Consider the following 19,573-nt stretch of genomic DNA (forward strand, 5'->3'; position numbering starts at 1 on the left):
GAACCCAGCAGACTCCCCTACTCTTCAAGGCACCCTTCTTGAGCAACATGACCAAGCCCTGAAAACCCTGCTGGAGAACATCAAGGAGTTTTCACCTACAAGTCTGACCTACAGGTCCTACAGGTTCACAACCTGTCTCCAGTTCCTCTTCTCCACCCCGGGAACCTTTTGTTCCGACTCCTGAGCGTTATGATGGCAATCTTGGCGTTTGCAGAGCCTTTCTTGTACAATGTTCACTAGTATTTGAGTAACAGCCCTACTCTTATGCTAGTGAATGAGCCACGATTTATTTTTTGATTGGATGCCTTCGGGGAGCAGTGCTCTTCTAAGCCACTGCGGTTTGGGAGAGAGTCATCTATCTGCTTTTCCTACAGTGGATTCACTGATGAGATGAGGACGGTCTTCGACCACCCGGTCTGTGGAAAGGATGCTGCCAAACGACTTCTGTCCCTTCGTCAAGGCTCTCAGAGTGTGGCTGTGATGGCATGTGAGTTCCTCGCTGCAGAGAGCGGCTGGAATGATGAGGCCCTTCAGGGAGCATTCCGCAACGCACTCACTGAGACCCTCAAGGACGAGTTGGTGACCAGAGAGAAGCCTGATGGACTTGACAAACTAATTTCTCTCACTATCCGCATTGACAACCGTCTCCGTGAGCGCCGGAGGGAGAGGGAAGGTAGGCTTGCATGTCCCGTAACGTCTGCGCCTTGCTCAATTTCTCAGACTGCATCACATCACCAAGCAGGTTCTAATCCTGAACCCATGCAGCTCAGCCGGGCCCGTCCATCTCCAGAGGAGAGGTAGCGGCGTCTCAGTACTAGGAACTATCTATATTATGGCCAGGTTGGTCACCTGGTCTCCACTTGTTCCCTGCGTCCAGCAAAAGAGGGGGCTCAGCGGTACTGGGAGATATACTGTTGCACCCAATTGCCTGCCCATCATCTCCCAGACCCCTACTTGAGGCCAACCTTGTGTGGCAGAGCCAGGCTTTTCCTCTGCCTGCTCTCGTCGAATCAGGTGCCGGAGAGAGTTTTCTGGGCCAAGGGGTTGTTACTCAGTTGGGTATGGACACTGTTTTGCTCCATTCACCTAGCGCTCTCAATGGAAAGTTACTCTTCCGTGTTTTGGAGAGAACAGTTCCTGTTATCCTGCGTCTCTCTGGAAATCACCAGGAAACGGTCAGTTTCCACATAATCGACTGTTCTCACTCACCTCTGGTTCTGGGCCATCCATGGTTAAAGCTACACAACCCACAGATTGACTGGCCCCCTGGAAGGGTTAATACTTGGAGTACTTTTTGACATTCTAAGTGTCTACATTCTCCCCTTTCTCCTGCCTTGTCTGCACCCCAGTCAATTCCAGAACTCCCAGACCTGTCTTCTGTTCCTCCAGAATATCACGGTCTAGCTCCTGTATTCATTAAGCACCACACCCCATCTCTGCCGCCTCATCGGCCATACGACTGTGCTATCGAGCTTCAGCCTGGAGCTCCTCTCCCTATTAGCAGGTTGTATAATTTCTCTCGCCCCGAGCAAGAAGCTATGGAAGAATACATCCAGGACTCCCTGGCTGTCGGACATATCAGGCCTTCTTCCTCTCCAGGGGGAGCTGGTTTTTTTCTTTGTCAAGAAGGATGAGTCATTGAGGCCATGCATAGATTTCCGTGGGTTGAATAGTATCACTGTCAGGAACAAGTATCCCTTGCCACTTATCAGTTTGGCATTTGCCCCCCTCCATGATGCCATAGTGTTTACTAAACTGGACCTCTGGAATGCCTACCACCTTGTGCGCATCAGAAGGGGACAGGTGGAAAACGGTGTTCAACACACCATTTGGACATTTCGAGTACAATAAACATGTAGGTTCATTCATCCTTGCTTCCGCATCTGAGTCTGCTCTTGGGTTCCTTGGTTTGCGCCGTGTAACAACATATCTAATAATGCATTTTTTTTATCCATTAAAAAAAATCCATTTTCACATTTTTTGTCCACTTTGACATTCAAGTGTTTTGTGCAGATCGTTGACCAAAAATGACAATGAAATCAATTTTAATCCCACTTTGCAATAGAACCAAATGTGGAAAAAAAGTCAAGGGGTGTGAATACTCTCTGAAAGCAGTGTGTCATTGAACCACCCAATGTCATGATTACATAGTGAAAAACACACCAATTTCTTTAAACAATAAAAGCTAATTTACCAACATGTCAGAAAATGGATATAAAGCATTTTGTAGCGAAACCCTTCATTTATTGTCTGCCAACCCATGTACTCTACATAAACCTTTACTAGCCCTGATGCCAATATTTAATTACACCGCTCCCATTTCGGCAAATGTCCATTCTGTCCACCTTGATCATGGTTCCTGCAGCACTGACAACTGTGTTGTTGACATGACAGCTGAGTCGGCATTCCGAATGACCTAATAGATTGTGACAAAAGCATTTGTTTTGATTGGCAGTTGCTTGCAACTATTTGCAGAAAGTTAAAGTTGCTATTGAATTTAACCAAGTTGCAGATGAGTTGCTTATTAGTTGCAGGAGGGTGTTTCACAAAGCAATCAAGCAAGTCCGTTGTAAGCAACCAAAGTTGCCTTGAAGATGCTTTGTGTAATTGCAGCCTTCTTGGCATCTCAGTGAAACGGTTGGTCGTTGTCATGCAATAGCAGTGCATGGGTAAAATCACTGGGGAAGCCAAGCCAGAGAAGAAAAAAATATCCATATTACAACCTATGTGTTGTGATAATTGCGTGGTTTGCTCTATAACCTGTTAGTTCATATGCCTTGTGACCATAATATACAGGCCTAAGGCCGAGACAATAAGAAGGCACAGTGGAAGAATAAATTCAACCGCACCTTTGTTTCATCACAAAACTGGAGAGCAACCTCTGTTCGGTGAAGACCACAAAGCATATTGCATGTAACAAACAGTACAAAATCTGAATAACATCTGCACATCCCAAGTACTTTTTTGCAGGCGCTGGAGTTGTAGGTGAATTCATGAAAAAAAAAAAAACGAAAACACTGCACTTTGCTGCTCATGCTCTCAGGTGATTTTATCATAACCTTTCAACTCTTAGGATGCCTGATGAAGATATCAGGGACAAAACGTTATAATAAAATAACCTGGGCGCATGAGCAGCAGTGTGCTCTCTTTTCCTTGTTATTTTTAATGTAACAGAAAGTCACAATATGGTTAAGGAAGTGAATGTTTCTGACATGTTTGGACTACTAAACGACTATTGATTTATAACCAAAGAGTTTCCGCAAGTCACAAAGAAAACAGGAGATGCCGCCACTATTCCAGCACCATTTCAACTTCAACATTTCAACATCATCAAATCACCTCTACTTAGTCTATACAGTCACTATACAGTGACAACAAAAGAAACCTAAAACTATTTAGTAAGCTAAATATGATGTGGCTGTCCATGGTGTGTGTGTGCGCGTGCGTCCGTGCATGCACGTTCGTTGAGGAAGAACAAACATGTTGACTCACCCTACTTGTAGAGAAACGTCAATGCCATCCTCCTCTCTTTCAAGTTGATGAAACGGACTCTGTCATACAGTACACCCTTTTATGTTTTGTTGTGCTAGGCTACCTGGCTAAAAAGCTTCCTTTCATGGGCAAAGATAGGTAGTTAACATAACATTTTTAACAACAACCTTTTACATCTAGCTACATATTGAACTTCCATCCTCTCAGTCCAGGGGCACAAATAATGAATGTATGGTTGTATCAGAATCGCCGTATGGACAGTATGGAGAATTAAGTAAAACCACAAGTCCAAACCCATGGCTATTTTAGGGAAGGGACAATTGTACCTAGCTAGCCACCAAGTTGTATCTGTCAATTGCATATTTATCTCGATGTGATAGGAATGAAGCCAAATAAAAACTGTCTTCCCTTGACATTTTCCTTTGGTGCGCCAGGACCATTCACAGTTGAGTTCACACATTTAAGCTCAAGGCTGATTGGCTTTTTAGCAAGGGAGGCATTCAATGCTACGGGTGGCAAATCGTTTTAATCCGACAGCATCAGATAGATGGCCTACACATACAGAGACAGAGTGGCGCTGTTTCCCTCGCTTGGATGTTTTCTCCGGTGAGATGCAAATTTAAATTTAATTTAAGAAATATTTGGAAAACAAAGGGACGAATGATACATAATTCTTTCTTGGAAGTCAGGTTTCCGTTGGCACCCATGAATACACACCACTGTTGCCATGTTTAATACAGTTGAAGTCGGAAGTTTACATACAATTAGGTTGGAGTCATTAAAACATATTTTTCAACCACTCCACAAATTTCTTGTAAACAAACTATAGTTTTAGCAAGTCGGTTAGGACATCTACTTTGTGCATTTTTCCAACAATTGTTTACAGACAGATTATTTCACTGTATCACAATTCCAGTGGGTCAGAAGTTTACATACACTTAAGTTGAATGTGCCTTTAAACAGCTTGGAAAATTCCAGAAAATGATGGCATGGCTTTAGAAGCTTCTGATAGGCTAATTGACATCAGTTGGAGGTGTACCTGTGGATATATTTCAAGGTCTACCTTCAAACTCAGTGCCTCTTTGCTTGCCATCATGGAAAAATCAAAAGAAATCAGCCAAGACCTCAGAAAAAGAAATTGTAGAACACAAGTCTGGTTAATCCTTGGGAGCAATTTCCAAATTCCTGAAGGTTCCACGTTCATCTGTACAAACAATAGTACGCAAGTATAAACAACATGGGACCAGGCAGCCATCATACCGCTCAGGAAGAAGACGCGTTCTGTCTCCTAGAGATGAACGTGCTTTGATGCGAGTGCAAATCAATCCCAGAACAACAGCAAAGGACCTTGTCAAGATACTGGAGGAAACAGGTACAAAAGTATCTATATCCACAGTAAAACGAGTCCTATATTGACATAACCTGAAAGGCCGCTCAGTAAGGAAGAAGCCACTGCTCCAAAACCGCCAATAAAAAGCCAGACTATGGTTTGCAACTGCGCATGGGGACAAAGATCATACTTTTTTGAGGAATGTCCTCTGGTCTGATGAAACAACACTAGAATTGTTTGGCCATAATGACTATCGTTATGTTTCGATGAAAAAGGTGGAGGCTTGCAAGCCGAAGAACACCATCCCTACCGTGAAGCACGGGGGTGGCAACATCATGTTGTGGGGGTGCTTTGCTGCAGGAGGGGCTGCTGCACTTCACAAAATAGATGTCATCATGAGGATGAAAAATTATGTGGATATATTGAACCAACATGTCAAGAAGTTAAAGCTTAGTCGCAAATGCGTCTTCCTAATGGACAATGACCCCCAAGTATACTTCCAAAGTTGTGGCATAATGGCTTAAGGATAACAAAGCCAAGATATTGGAGTGGCCATCACAAAGCCCTAACCTCAATCCTATAGAAAATCTGTGGTCAGAACTGAAAAAGTGTGTGCAAGCAAGGAGGCCTACAAACCTGACTCAGTTACACCAGCTCTGTCAGGAGGAATGGGCCAAAATCCACCCAACTTATTGTGCGAAGCTTGTGGAAGGCTACCCGAAACGTTTGACCCAAGTTAAACGATTTAAAGGCAATGCTACCAAATACTAATTGAGTGTACGTAAACGTCTGACCCACTGGGAATGTGATGAAAGAAATGAAAGCTGAAATAAATCTTTCTCTCTACTATTATTCTGCCATTTCACATTTTTAAAATAAAGTGGTGATCCTAACTGACCTAAAAGACAGGGAATTTTTAGTAGGATTAAAGTTCAGGAATTGTGAAAAACTGAGTTCAAATGAATTTATCTAAGGTGTATGTAAACTTCCGACTTAAACTGCATGCCAACTAGGTGAGTATTTTCTTTTGTGTAGGGCCACACTATTTCTCAAAGAAACCAAATGGACAATTGTGCATTGTGCTTATCAACAATAAGAGATGGTTAGACGGCCTCTGATAGGACTCTGCCTCCTCGTTTTAGTTATTATGTTTAGAGCACCAGAAAACGTTTGAGGTGAAAGGAAATATGACCTGGAGATGGATTTGCAACGTTCGATACGATCCAAAGCGTAACGGTAATGGAATAGCACAGGTTTACGGAGGCTTGCCAGTATGAATTCAACTTGATATAACTTACAAGAAGGCACTTCGGTCTAAATAGATCATTTTCAGTTTAAGATGTCCGACACAAGAAGCTACTTTGTCATAAGTGCCTCTGCCCAGCATTTCCCCACACCGAAAAAAACATCAGTGTTATTTTTTTCCCCAAGCCATAAAGGGCATCAAAATGTCCATAACATTCCAGGAAAGTATATTACGTTCTACTTCGAGAGGACACAAGTGGATGAATCCATTCCAGCTCGACGTTTCCCTTGCTCAAAGTACTCCTACACAATCTAGATACATGTGGACATTTTTTGAATTGTTCTTTAGCATCATGCAGTAAGATGCTCTCAGGATAGGACCAAATCAATTGGGTTATGTAGCATTTGTTCTTCCATTCCGAGGAAGACACGGTAATTGAATACTAACATCGCTGTGACCTTTACTGCCTTGCCGGTATTGACAAAACCATATGCACACCTCTGTCATCAGCCCGGGGTAGAAATCACTATCTGCACACTTTACTCTAAAGCAAGTACCTCGCTGTGGGAGGGAATCGGGTGCCATGGTAACATCAGGGGGCTTATGGGATGGCCATAGCTATGCGTACAACTGTATTTGTCCAGTAAACTACTAGGTTGTTCAATGTAAACAAGAGTGCCAGATAACATGCATTAGGCTTTCAGCATGCTGGTTCTGGTTCAGTTAACCCCCATAGAGATACCGACAGAAATGGTTTAACTTATTTTCTCTGTTCAACTCATATTGATAACCAATGCAATGGGACCAAAAAAAGTCTCAGGAGTTTTATCATTTCCATTCTCCTATAACTTTAGCATGGCTTTTTAGGACAAGCACAATGATTGACCACATTAGCTAATGTTATGATTCATTATAATACATTCATCGTATTATAGCCCCCATTTAAGGACGTGGTCTTTAAAACTTTTGCATTCAAATTTGGCCCCATTCCATAATGCTTAATAACAAACTGTTATTTTAGCTTATTGAATAGCTGCATTCAATTACTAATGTGTTTATCCAAGAGGAAACGTGTGGGCCCCATTTATGTGTTTTTATTAGACTCTCCCATTAAACCGTGTGTTAAGTCTCTCTCTCTCTCTCTCTCTCTCTCGCTCTCGCTCTCTCTCTCTCAAGATCTTCTCAAAGCAGTCATTTGTTTGAGAGCTCTTTGCCTATGTTGTCAAAAGGCAATAGACTGACTCATTTCCCGTAAAGGCCTAATTCAACAAGTGGTCATATCTGTGTGTTTCTTTGTGTCATGTCCCAATATTGAGCGCACAAGGAGACATGTATAACTATTTTAAACAGCTTATGTTTAATGATATCAGCTGTCACCTGCTTCACACCATTTCTATACCACCACATTATTTTTCAGTATCCCTGCTTTGTATTCAAGTGGTTGATATTTTTAGGGATTCAACCACCTCAGTCCGAAACACGACGGGAAATACTCGGACTCTCAAGCAAAGTCTAACTCTTCCTCCTCAAGTTGTTGGAAAATACCCGACTTAGAACAATTAACGAATGTATTGACTTTACACAAAAGCGAATAAATACGTAAGAGTTTGAATTAAAATTGAATTAAATCCAATTAATACTTTCAAAGTGAGAAACGCAGGTTTCCTAACCGAATAGATATTCTTCAGAAATGATTCCACTCAAGCTTTTGTTGCAGTTCATTCTGAGAACACTCCAGCTCTTCCATTAAAGTGCTCAATTAGTTGCCAATATAACTTTGTTATTGCCTGCTCTGTTCTGTTCCAGACTATTTACCACCATGGACACATTCACATCTTATACGTGTGTGGAGGGCTTTCAACCACTCAGGTTCCACTTTTCAACGCTCGGCTCTATAGAAATACGGATATTTTCAATTACCATTATATAAAGGTGCTATTGAATCCGTTATTGTGTGATTTACTCTTCTCCTCGAGAGGAAAGTTGACCCCATACACTTTGCTGGGTAATTATTCTTTATATGTGATGTACTCCGATATAGTATAGTGTGCACTATACACTGAGTGTTCAAAACTTTAAGGACACCTGCTCTTTCCATGTCATAGACTGACCAGGTGAATCCAGGTGAAAGCTATTATCCCTTATTGATACCACTTGTTAAATCCAATTCAATCAGTGTAGACAGTTTAAAGAAGGAGTTTTATGCCTTGAGACCATTGAGACATGTATTGTGTATTTGTGCCAATCAGAAGGTGATTGGGCAAGACAAAAGATTGAAGTGCCTATAGAACTGGGAATGGTAGTAGGTGCCAGGCGCATCGGGTTGTGTCAAGAACTGCAACGCTGCTGGGTTTTTCCATGCTTAACAGTTTCCCTTGTGTATCAAGAATGTCCACCACCCAAAGGACATTCAGCCAACGTGACACAACTGTAGGAAGCATTGGAGTCAAAATGGGCCAGCATCCCTGCGGAACGCTTTCGACATTCTTGTGGAGTCCACGATGAATTGACAAAGGTTGCTGGTTCAAATACAGAGCTGACAAGGTAAAAATATCGGTCTGTGTTCGTGAGAAAGGCACTTAATCCTAATTTGCTCCAGTGGCGCCGTACTACTCTGGCTGCCCCTATAAAACAACACATTTCACTGCACCTATCCAGTGTATGTGACAATAAAACATTTTTATTTTTTTCTATACCATAAATACGGTTCTCAATAAGGTGCAGTTAGGCTATACATTGACTGCCTTATACGTCCTGTGGAATCCAGTTAAACTCTGTCACACATATTTAATAAAGAGCAATTGAAACAGCTATTATGACACAAATTCAACGTTTGCGGTTCCACACTCTACTTTTATAAATGGTCTGTCGGTCCTCATCAGATTCGCTTGTCGGGAGTCGGCTCATAAAATGAAATGATGTCTCGAGTCAGAAAATCATGCAATGATAGTTTCACGATCAGTGCCACACTCCTGAAAGAATATAGTGTAGAGTATATCTCTGTCTTCCATGGGAAATTAAGATAATTGTTCTTGTAGATATGTTTTTTTAAAATATAATTTGCATAGATGAACTGCATTACTAAATACTTAATAAGATTGTGGTTTCTTATATGATTATCTTATTTTTATTTTTTTAATCACAACAACAACTTATCGTAATTTGTGTTCGCAATGAACATATCTCTCAAGACAATGTTTCATGTCTTAATGCTAATTAAACAAATTGACTTAGTTATGTGCAGCAGCCTGAGCGCACCGGGGAAGCATCTCAAAATGGCGCCACTCTGATCTTTGCATGCACAATGGCCCAGAAACACCAAGGGACTGCCCCCTGAAAATATCATCACACAGATGAGCTCTGGGGCACTAGGCTAGCACCTGCTACCAGGTCCCCTGCTGAGAGGGCTGGTGGTTCCATGGGTTGGGGGGAGGGGGGTAGTGTGAAAGAGCGATAGGGAGAGAGAAAAAAGGGAGAGAGGGTGAAAGATTAAAGGGGTGAGAGAGAAAGCGAGCGAAGAAGGGAGAACTACTGATAGGAAGAGAGGTAAAGACTGAGAGGGACAGTGAAAGGGTAAGAGAGAGATGGACTTAGGTGCCCGCTACATCGGTAGAGTGCCTGGGTCACGGTTTAAAGAGTCGGATTATTCCACCAATGCTGATGCTAACACAATGCAGTGGCTAATAGGTAGATTACATAGTCAAAGGGCGTTAGTGCTCATTGTTTCTAATGTACTCCCTCACCTACAGCAGGGGTTTAGCTGAGGTCCAAATCCGCCCACTGTATGTTTTGTCTTTTGTCCTCCACATGAGTGTTTCAAATGTCAAACTGATTACAAGGAAGTGAGTTGAGCAAAGGGAACCTGCCTTGGCTATCGCTTTTGTGTGAAGGCCATTTCAATGAGACTTACGCACGCACACACACACACACAGACACAAACGCACACACACATCAATAGAGCTTCCCGAATTTCTATAGTAGTGTGCTTCATTGCTCACGCTCCTTCTAATCGATTGTGTATGGTCATCCAGTGTGTATAGCTGCAGACATTTATACCGCCACCCTGTTTGGTGATCATTTCCAAAAACATTTCCTCTGAGCCACCACTGTTTGCACACAGTCTGCTATCCAACTTTACGTCTGTCCACCAGACTGATATTCAGAACACAACAGTGCTTTATATTCTGCAGATGAGTAGTGGGACCTGATATGCAATAATCCATTTAGTGTGAACAAACCTTTTGTATTGGCTATTTTATTCATTATCAACTATGTGTGAAATGGCACCATTTGTTTCATTCTCGTAGCCAAGCAGCAGGTAAATAGGCCCCAGTATTCACGGTATGCTCAAATCAATATCACGGCACAAATCAGAAATAAGTATTCCGCCCACCCCTTTTTCTGACCAATCAGTGCCATGAATCCATTAACCTGGGAGAAAAGAAAAACGGACAAATTCCAGATCCCTGAACTGATAATACACATGAATATGCTTTACTTCCAACTTTTCAAACAAGCTGCTGAATGTGCCAGATCTGTGAATACCCCTGTTTGAATACCACACATCATTCTGAGTGACATACTGTAGCTTTTTAAATCATTTAACGGATGCTTTTAGCAAAAGTGACTTACCCGAACTGTCAATGTTGTGAATATAGTGACACATATTGTGGAGTGGCGGTAAGGATGGCATCATAAACTCATGGCTCTGTTTATCAAACCTAAAATCACACCGAAAGATTAGTGGCACAACAGGAAGATTCTTACCAACAGTTAGTGGAGGGCCGGACGATGTGATTGTATGAGAGGCACCAAGGCATAATTTGTCAATTTCAGAGATGTTCACGTGGGTTTAAAAAGTTAATAGACAAAGCCAGGGTAGTGCTTGTGATTAAAACTCCTTAATTACCCATAATGGCCGTTCGTACTGGAATACTGACATGTCCATGTTTTCGCTTACAAAAGAGATGTCATTTTAAAGAGATTAGCCTGAATAAATACTTTGGTATTCTGTGGCTCAGTTGGTAGAGCGTTGTACTTACAATGCTAGGGTTGTGGGTTCAATTCCCGCTGGGGCCACATATATGAAAAGTGCTTGCATTGATGACTAAAACCCATTGTATAAAAGTGCTAAATGGCATGTTTTATATTAAATACAGGTTAAATAGGAATACATAACCAAATATATATATTTTTTCTGTCTCCATCATTATCTAATATTCGTGTATACATTTTCTGTTTTGTTTCCCCAGACACTTCCTCTTTAAAACTGGCACAGAAACAACCCCTTTCTTTAGCACAGCAACCCCAGGTTACACCATGGCAACAGGGGCAGCGTACTCCACACCGGCACGTCCCCTACCCAGAAACACCCTCTCTGGAGGGGCTTTCAAGTTTAAAAAATCCCCCAAGCACTGTTCCTGGAGGTGCACCGCCCTGAGTGCAGTGGGCGTGGCTGTCCTGCTGTCAATCATCCTCTGCTATTGTATAGGTAACTATAGCCCCTCCTTATTGACATTGTTGAATTAGTCCGTAGTTAACCATGACCCTTCCTGCTTGAACTGTACTGTGTTCATACTGTGTATTATGTAGCGCATAAGAGCAATCATCCCCACATACATGGACAACTACAGGTACTTCAACTACTTTCAAAGGTCTTTCAAAGATATTATCATTGCAAATATAAATGGCTTGCCATTCAACCTCAGTGGTGAAACAGCCTTCAGTTCTCAGGAGAGACTTCCAGACAGCACCCAACACACTATAACACACACTATACCCTTTCCAATAGGTTCAACTATAGACTTTCTGATAGACAAGTCGACTTGACTGAATGGCTTTAAGTCAGCTCGATCAGCGTTGACTGGCGACTTTATAAGCTGTGCTAAAAGTGGATATTCTCATTGGTAAGATAATTGGTAAGATAATGCTATTTTCAGCATTATCTTGCATTATCTCGCTGAGCAGATATAGCAGACTCTAGGATATTGTTCCACCAGTCGTCGTATGTCAGTCGGATACAGAGACAAGTCCCGATGACACTGTTGTGTTTGAATCTGTCAGATCATGGCAGTTCCACTGACAAGGGCTCTGCATCATCCTGCTATTCTGATAAAACACCAACAGAGTGGCATCACTGACAGCAGGTTAGTGTTTTTTTTGTCATGAATCTTGTTCTGGAGGCAGCTCTGCAGAGTGGTCACTAGCTAGCATAGCCACAAAGTCATTAAAACTCATTTTAAATGTAACCTTAACCAGACTGCTAACCTTAATGCCTAACCCTTAACTTAAATTAAGAACCAAAAACTTTTTTTTTTCATGCATTTTTATAATATAGCCAATTTTTACTTTATAGCTAGCCGGGGCGGCAGGGTAGCCTAGTGGTTAGAGCATTGGACTAGTAACCGGAAGGTTGCAAGCTCAAATCTGTCGTTCTGCCCCTGAACAGGCAGTTAACCCACTGTTCCTAGGCCGTCATTGAAAATAAGAATTTGTTCTTAACTGACTTACCTAGTTAAATAAAGGTATCTAAGGGGAAATTGCTCAGTTCTGCCTCCATGACAAGAATCATGACAATAAACATCAACCTGCTCACTGACATGACCCAGTCCTATCCATAGGAGCCCTGAAAGACAGACAGTTTAAATTCACCTCGACACCCTACAATGACACTGTCTAGAGATCATCACGCCCAGCACCCTACTGACAATATTAGTTTATCACAAGGTTGTCACTTGTCTTGACTGACTTTCTCGCAACATTGTGACAGCGTCATGTGTTGATGGGGAATAAGCCCCCCAAAAAGGGAAATATCCTAAGAACATGAAAGCATTCCTCTCCAAAGTGTTTTGAGGAGAAGCGAGGGAGGGGATGCGAGGAGTCAAGAGCTGTAAGACTTTGCAACAAAATGTCTTCCAGGAAGTGCTTTCATCTCTTTCATTAGCGAACCATTCTCCCCTATAGGACATAATTCCCCCACAGAATGGGCTTTGCCAGTTTTTTTACAGCAGGCATGACTTCTCACTAACCTTTAGCGGCTTGACCATAGCGATAAAACAGGTGGAGATTTTATCTGTCCTAACTGTCTTCCTGAGTGATGCACACTCTTAATCTTGGTCTGTGTGACTTTCTCCTGAACTGCCATAGGATTCATATGGTGCTGAAGGGAGGACAGGATGACATGCTCGTATAGAGAGAAATAGGTCTGTGTAGAAATGATGCAACGGAGAGGACCGGGGAGAGTGCTCTCCATAGAAGAGGGACATAAAAGTGCCATATTGATATCCATGTACATTATCCCTTTATGATCTGGACACTGTTTTTTCGTGATTCATGTTTTTATCGTGCTCTATCATAACTTGCATAATGTGTTTTTAATGTGTGTGTTTTGTGGGTTGTCTTGTCTGGATTCCGCTTCTACGGCTTATGAGTGCTCGTGTGGGCCTGTGCGTGCATGAGTGTGTTTGCCACGTGGGAGTTCCTATTGGTGTGAGTGTGTGAGTTCAACAGATGTAGGCGTTCTTTGCCAGTTGCCTCAGGTTGAGTTTTTTTCCGCCTTCCTCTCTTTCATCTGCAGCCAAAACACCTGCCAGGTGCACTGTCTTAAATGTCTTCAATATACACTCATATACTTTGCCTCTGCCAGCCCCCAGATAAGAAACACAGTCCCACACATGCAGAACATACAAGGAAACTTGCATGCACTCTCACATGGTCTCTCTCTCTCTCGCACTCTCTATCTCTCGCTCTCTCTTTCTCTAACACGCACGCACACACACACACACACACATATTGTACATTAGCAAGTCAAGTCAGTAAACAAAAAACAACTATACTGAATAATAATATAAATGCAAAATGTAAAGTGTTGGTCAAGATAATCAATCCACCTAACAGGGGTGGCATATCAAGAAGGTGATTAAACGGCATGATCATTACGCAGATGTGTCTTGTGCGGGGGACAATAAAAGGCAACTCTAAAATGTGCAGTTTTGTCACACAACACAGTGCCACAGATGTCTCAAGCTTTGAGGCAGTGTGCAAGTGTCATGATGACTGCAGCAATGTCCACCAGAGCTGTTGCCAGGGAATTCAATGTTAATTTCCCTACCATAAACTAACTCCAACATTGTTTTAAAGAATTTGGCAGTGGCTCCAACTGGCCTCACAACTGCAGACCACATGTGACCACGCCAGCCCAGGACCTCCACATCTGGCTTCTCCCCCTGCGGGATTGTCTGAGGGGGGGGGGGGGGTGCTGAGGAGTATTTCTGTCAGTAATAAAGCCCTTTCGTGGGGAAAAACTCATTCTGATTGGCAGGGCTTGGCTCCCCATTGAGTGGGCTGGCTTCCCAATCATTTGAAATCCATAGATTAGGGCCTAATGAATGTATCTCAATTGACTTATTTCCTTATATGAACTGTAACACAGAAACTTTGAAATTGTTGCACGTTACATTTATATTTCTGTTCAGTATAACTGACACCAGGCTGCATCCATCCAACTTCTCCCAACTTTTCAAAAATATGATCCCATTCGGCATTGTCTCTGATTCCGCTGCATTGTTTCTCCTCGCGGGGTTCGCTATGTATTTTCTGCAGTTGAGACCCTGCTGCCCTGCAAGGAGTCTGTTTTGAAAAAAGTTTTGATTCAGATCAAACCAGTCAGAAATCCGAAACGGCGAAGTTTGGCTTCCTCGGCACGGCTCCACAGCTGCCAATCTTTTGAAGGAGTCTCCCCCTCTCACTGTGTTCATAGAAGACCACGTCTCCCCCAACAACAAGACACAGCTTGATAGCGTCTTATTCAGAGACAGGGGTTGGAGGAATAAAATTGCATTTTTGGTTGGTTACGCAATACAGGACTAGCAAAACTAGATAGTTTGAGGCTCGAAGACACTTACCCTCCGAGCACACAAATACACATAGAAACAATTTGGTTTCCAGATTTTTGTTGTTGTTGTTGATTCAGGGGTGTCCTTGTGTTGCTTGTTTTTGAATCGCTTGCTTTGTATTAGAGGAGTTGAGGAGTAGACCCTCATCTGCCTCCTCCTGTCAGTTTGGTGACAAATGTTTGGGTACAACGACCCACTGTGCTCTTTGATGCAGTGCTGTTTGTGTCCCGACACTCTAGTGTGCCTAAAGAGGCACAGCAGTGTTCCTCCTCTCCTCAGTATTGATTGTGCTTGCGGTGTCTGGGCCCTGTAGAGTTTTACAGTCGAGCACTTAGCCTACGTGGGGAACACCCATAGTAAGCTAACCTAGTACAAAACAATTCCCACTCTTTAGTATTTCTTAGACATTGAAGATGTAGGGCCATATGTAGAAGGATTTAATGCAGAGGGAACAAGGTCACCCCAGGCCACAAAATGATCTATTGTCGGATCTCTTTTTCCTGCTGTCCAGCAAGTGTTGTGTTAACGTTTTGATTCGTTTGCCCTATCCATAGTATATTCCACTGTTTTGTTCACATTACAGCAATGCACTTTTTCGGCCTCAACTGGCAACTTCAAGAAACAGAAAACCAACCCGCCTTCGAGAACGGAGAGGTGAAGGCTTTGCCCACTCAACCGAGCATACTGACAGTACTCTCAGCGGACTATGGTAAGGACCTTAGCTAAATCTATTCAGATAGCCCTTTTAACCGAAATATTTAGCATACATTTGGGGAAGGAGCACAACACATTTCTACGTTTCTGAGTATGTTTGCAGCCCTAAATTGCACTGGATGCTTGTTTGTTTGTTCGTCCGGCTTGCTAATGTGATGCATTTGATTCAGTACAAAAATGGTCCTAAAAGTAGCCTTGCCTATACTGTAGATGCCTTCTGAATTGCCCAGACAGCTTTGCACAACCTAATCATTATACCGTACCCCATTCAGCCTTTACCAGTAGAGGTCATTTTGTATGTGAGGTCTGCCATGTGTGCTACCTTCCTTCCCCTTTACAGCAAAAGGCCAGTGCCTTAATCGTTGCAACACTCAGTGTGATTTAAACTGGTCTAGATTTAAAACCTCGTTAGAAGTGCTAATGAAGATAGCAGGAGGCTCGTTTTGGGACTGTTTAAAGGCAATCGGTAGTAGGCCATTTTCTCTCTGGAGGCAAACGTGTCTCTGTATGTCTTCATTGTGGTGCCAAAGTAAAGTGACAAGAAAGGTCCTAATGCAAAAAACACCCACACAAACAAAGATGGAAAGCGTTAACAAAGACGTTAACGACCTTCACAGGTATTAATGGAGCACCGAAATCAATAATGGACCACTCTTGGTTTTTATGGTCTTTGTTTTTAAACTGTGAAATGGGAAGCTGACATAACTACATAGATGGATTCGTACCTAGAATTTTGGATTCATATTGTCTGTTATAATCTCATCTCCAGAGGGCCATTGTGAGAAAAATGTAAATCATTTTTTATTTTCGTTTAATTTCAATAGTCCTGCTTTAGTTCCACTCATATGTTTATTCTAAGTGGTTTTTGAAATAATTATCAGGCAAACAGATTTGAACATTAATGCTTTGATCATGACATCACTGGACACGGAAGTAGGGTATTTAGCTTTTCATTTGAGAATAAGTCAAATTCCCCTAAAAATCATCACGTAGGTGTGGACTAACAGTGAAATGCTTACTTCCAAACAATGCAGCGAGAAAGACAATAGAGAAATAATATAAATGTAAAACCGGCAGTAATAATAAATACACAATGAGTCATGATAACTTGTACAAGGGGTACCACTACCGAGTTGATGTGGAGGGTACGAGTTAAATATTTAGCCGTCTAATGGCTTGGTTTGAGAAGCTGTTCATGGTCCTGTTGGTTCCAGACTTGGTGCATCAGTACCGCTTGTCATGCGGTAGCAGAGAGAACAGTCTATGACTAGGGTGGCTGGAGTCTTTGGCAATTTTTGGGCCCTTCCTCTGGCACAGCCTGAAATAGAGGTCCCGGATGGCAGGAAGCTCCGCCCCAGTGATGTACTGGGCGGTATGCACTATCATCTGTAGCGCCTTCCTGTGGGATGCCAAGCAATCGACATACCAAGCGGTGATGCAGCCACCCAATATGCTCTTAAAGGTGAAGCTGTAGAACTTTTTGAAGATCTGAGGGCCATGACAAATCTTTTCAGCCTCCTGAGGGGGAAGAGGCCTTGTCGTGCCCTTTTCACGACTGTGTTGATGTGTTTGGACCATGATAGATCCTTAGTGACGTGGACACCGAGGAACGAGAAGCTCTCGACCAGCTCCACTTCGGGCCCGTCAATGTGAATGGGGTTGTGCTCGGCCCTCCGTTTCCTGTAGTCCACGATCACCTCCTTTATCTTACTGACGTTGAGGGAGAGGCTCTTGTCCTGTCACCACACTGCCAGGTCTATGTCCTCCTCCCGTAGGCTAGGGATCATCAATTAGATTAAAAAAAATATTGAGCTGCTGGTTAGGGGGCCGTGAACATAATTACAAATCATTTGTAGACTGCAAATTGACGGCATAATCATTTCAAACCTTGCTTACATTTGCAATATGACCACATCATATTATGCATGGGATTACTTGGGAACAGATTTCCAAAATTAAGGTCACTTGGAGCTGATTTCCTGGTGTTTTTGCAGTGTTTTATGTCTAACAAAATACCGAACCCTGTTATAGCCTGTCTCGTTGTCGTTTGTGATCAGGCCTACCGCTGTCGTGTCGTCGGCAAATTCATGTTTGATCGTAACTCAGGCGGAGTCATGTTTAAGTGGGTGTCTTTGCAGCTACATAAACCTTTAAAAGCTTCACATCCCGTCCTTTTGATGTATTGTTACAGGACTGTATGAGGTAGTGTATCAGCTATTACATTTAGATCATTAACATTAGTGAATCACCAGTAGCACAAAAAAAGATAGGGAAACAGATGGTGGAACGATCTGTTCCATTCAGCAAGGTTTTATTTGAGTGGGAATAAAGAAGTTTGAATTGTACCAGGAAGTAGAAATATCTGTAAATACTGAAGCTGACTTGTATTTCAATGTTGTTAAAAAGATGTGATTTTAAGATCTCTTTTTTTTTAAGATCCCCCCGGGTTCTCTGGTAGGCTATTCCAGAGGCTGGGGCATAATGACTAAAGGCTGCTTCTCCATCATTTTATTTCAATCAAGGTGATATTGAAAAGGTTATCATTTTGCTGAAAATGGGTTCACAGAACACAAGAACATATGTTTGTAAAACTGTAACTGTGGTTTCAGAGAGCTTGCACAGTATAGGTAGAGTTTTCGAATATGGTGATGAACCGGTAAGTGCTCTCTCTTTCTCCCTTCCAGGCAGGAATGGTGCGGCCCATCAGGAAAACAGCTCCGTTGACACCGGGCAAGTGGAGGTGGGCAGGAGGGTCGGTCAGGGAATACCGCCAGGGGTGTTCTGGCGCTCTCGGCTGGCTATGGAACAGCCGCGCTTCCTCAAGTTCAACATCTCTGTTCAGAAGAACGCACTGGTTGGGGTCTACGGGAGGAAGGGTCTCCCACCATCTCACACACAGGTAAATGGTACATCTGTTGAGTCGGGTGTAGAAATCTGACTGTATGAATTTTGCAAAATGAAAAACAAATCCACTGCCATGCTTACAATATTCCTCTTTTCACTTTTATCTTAACAAAGTAAAGTGTTTGAAGTGTCCCAAGACAAAGTTTTATTTGTAAAACTGTTCATCAACTGAACGACCAGATTCGAATCCTTGAGCGGATGGTCGGGGGTGGGGGTGAGGGGGGGGGGGGGGGGGGGGTAGGACCATAATTACAAATCATTTGTAGAATGCAAATTTACCGCGAGAAGCCCAAACAGATTTAATATTTGACTAAAGCATAATCATTTCAAACCTTGCTTACGTTTGTATACCATCACATCGTATTATGTGTGGAAATACTTGGGAACAGATTTACAAAATTAAAATCAATTGGAGCTCATTTCCTGGTATTTTATGGTATTTTATGTCCAACAATTAAAATTATATATATATATATTTCTTTTTTGTCATAGTTCCCCAAATGGCTCGCTGGCTGCCAGTTGGGGAAGCCTGACTTAAAGGGTTGTGACCAGGCAGTTGCTATTTTCCACTTCACTCTCGAGTAAAAGCTTCCAACTTCACCTTTTTGACATTCTCTGACTTGACTTATTGAAGAGGAGCCTCTTTCAGTTGGGCCACTATCAAAAGAAAAAAAAATGTTCAATACAAATTACAACAGGAAAGAAGGGATTACAAGATGAAAGAAGGAAGGAACCCAACAAAATCAAAGACAACAAACAGAGTCCTAAAGAAAGAAGCCTCCTTTTATGTCCAAAGCGATTGCTGTGCAGGAAACTGTCAATGCCTAGACACAGAGTCCACCACCACTGCCTTAGAAAACTGTCTGTTAAATTGCCAGGGAGATAAATCGATGTGTTTACTTAACTGAGCATGAAAGACCCCAATGAGAGATATTGACCGTTGGTTACATTTACAGCCTGAGGAGAGGAACAACTTTAAAGTGCATCACCTAC

General features: G+C 42.5%; 1 protein-coding gene and 1 non-coding gene across 9 annotated transcripts in view; both read left to right on the forward strand.

The window, feature by feature from the left end:
- Positions 1-19,573, forward strand: part of LOC110505123 (teneurin-3-like) — a 260,767-nt gene that overhangs the window by 182,214 nt on the left and 58,980 nt on the right. For all 8 annotated transcript variants that reach the window (XM_090219766.1, XM_021584110.3, XM_021584111.3 and 5 more), the window contains 3 exons: positions 11,321-11,559; positions 15,546-15,671; positions 18,361-18,575. In XM_090219766.1, coding sequence (XP_090075892.1) covers positions 11,321-11,559; positions 15,546-15,671; positions 18,361-18,575 — 580 coding nt within the window. The remainder of the gene's footprint in view (positions 1-11,320; positions 11,560-15,545; positions 15,672-18,360; positions 18,576-19,573) is intronic.
- trnav-uac (transfer RNA valine (anticodon UAC)) lies at positions 11,073-11,147 on the forward strand. Its single transcript has one exon. It is a non-coding gene; the product is annotated as a tRNA-Val (tRNA).

The sequence above is a fragment of the Oncorhynchus mykiss genome, chromosome 25 (assembly GCF_057628025.1).
Source record: "Oncorhynchus mykiss isolate SJ-2025 chromosome 25, ASM5762802v1, whole genome shotgun sequence".
Taxonomy (NCBI): Eukaryota; Metazoa; Chordata; class Actinopteri; order Salmoniformes; family Salmonidae; genus Oncorhynchus; species Oncorhynchus mykiss.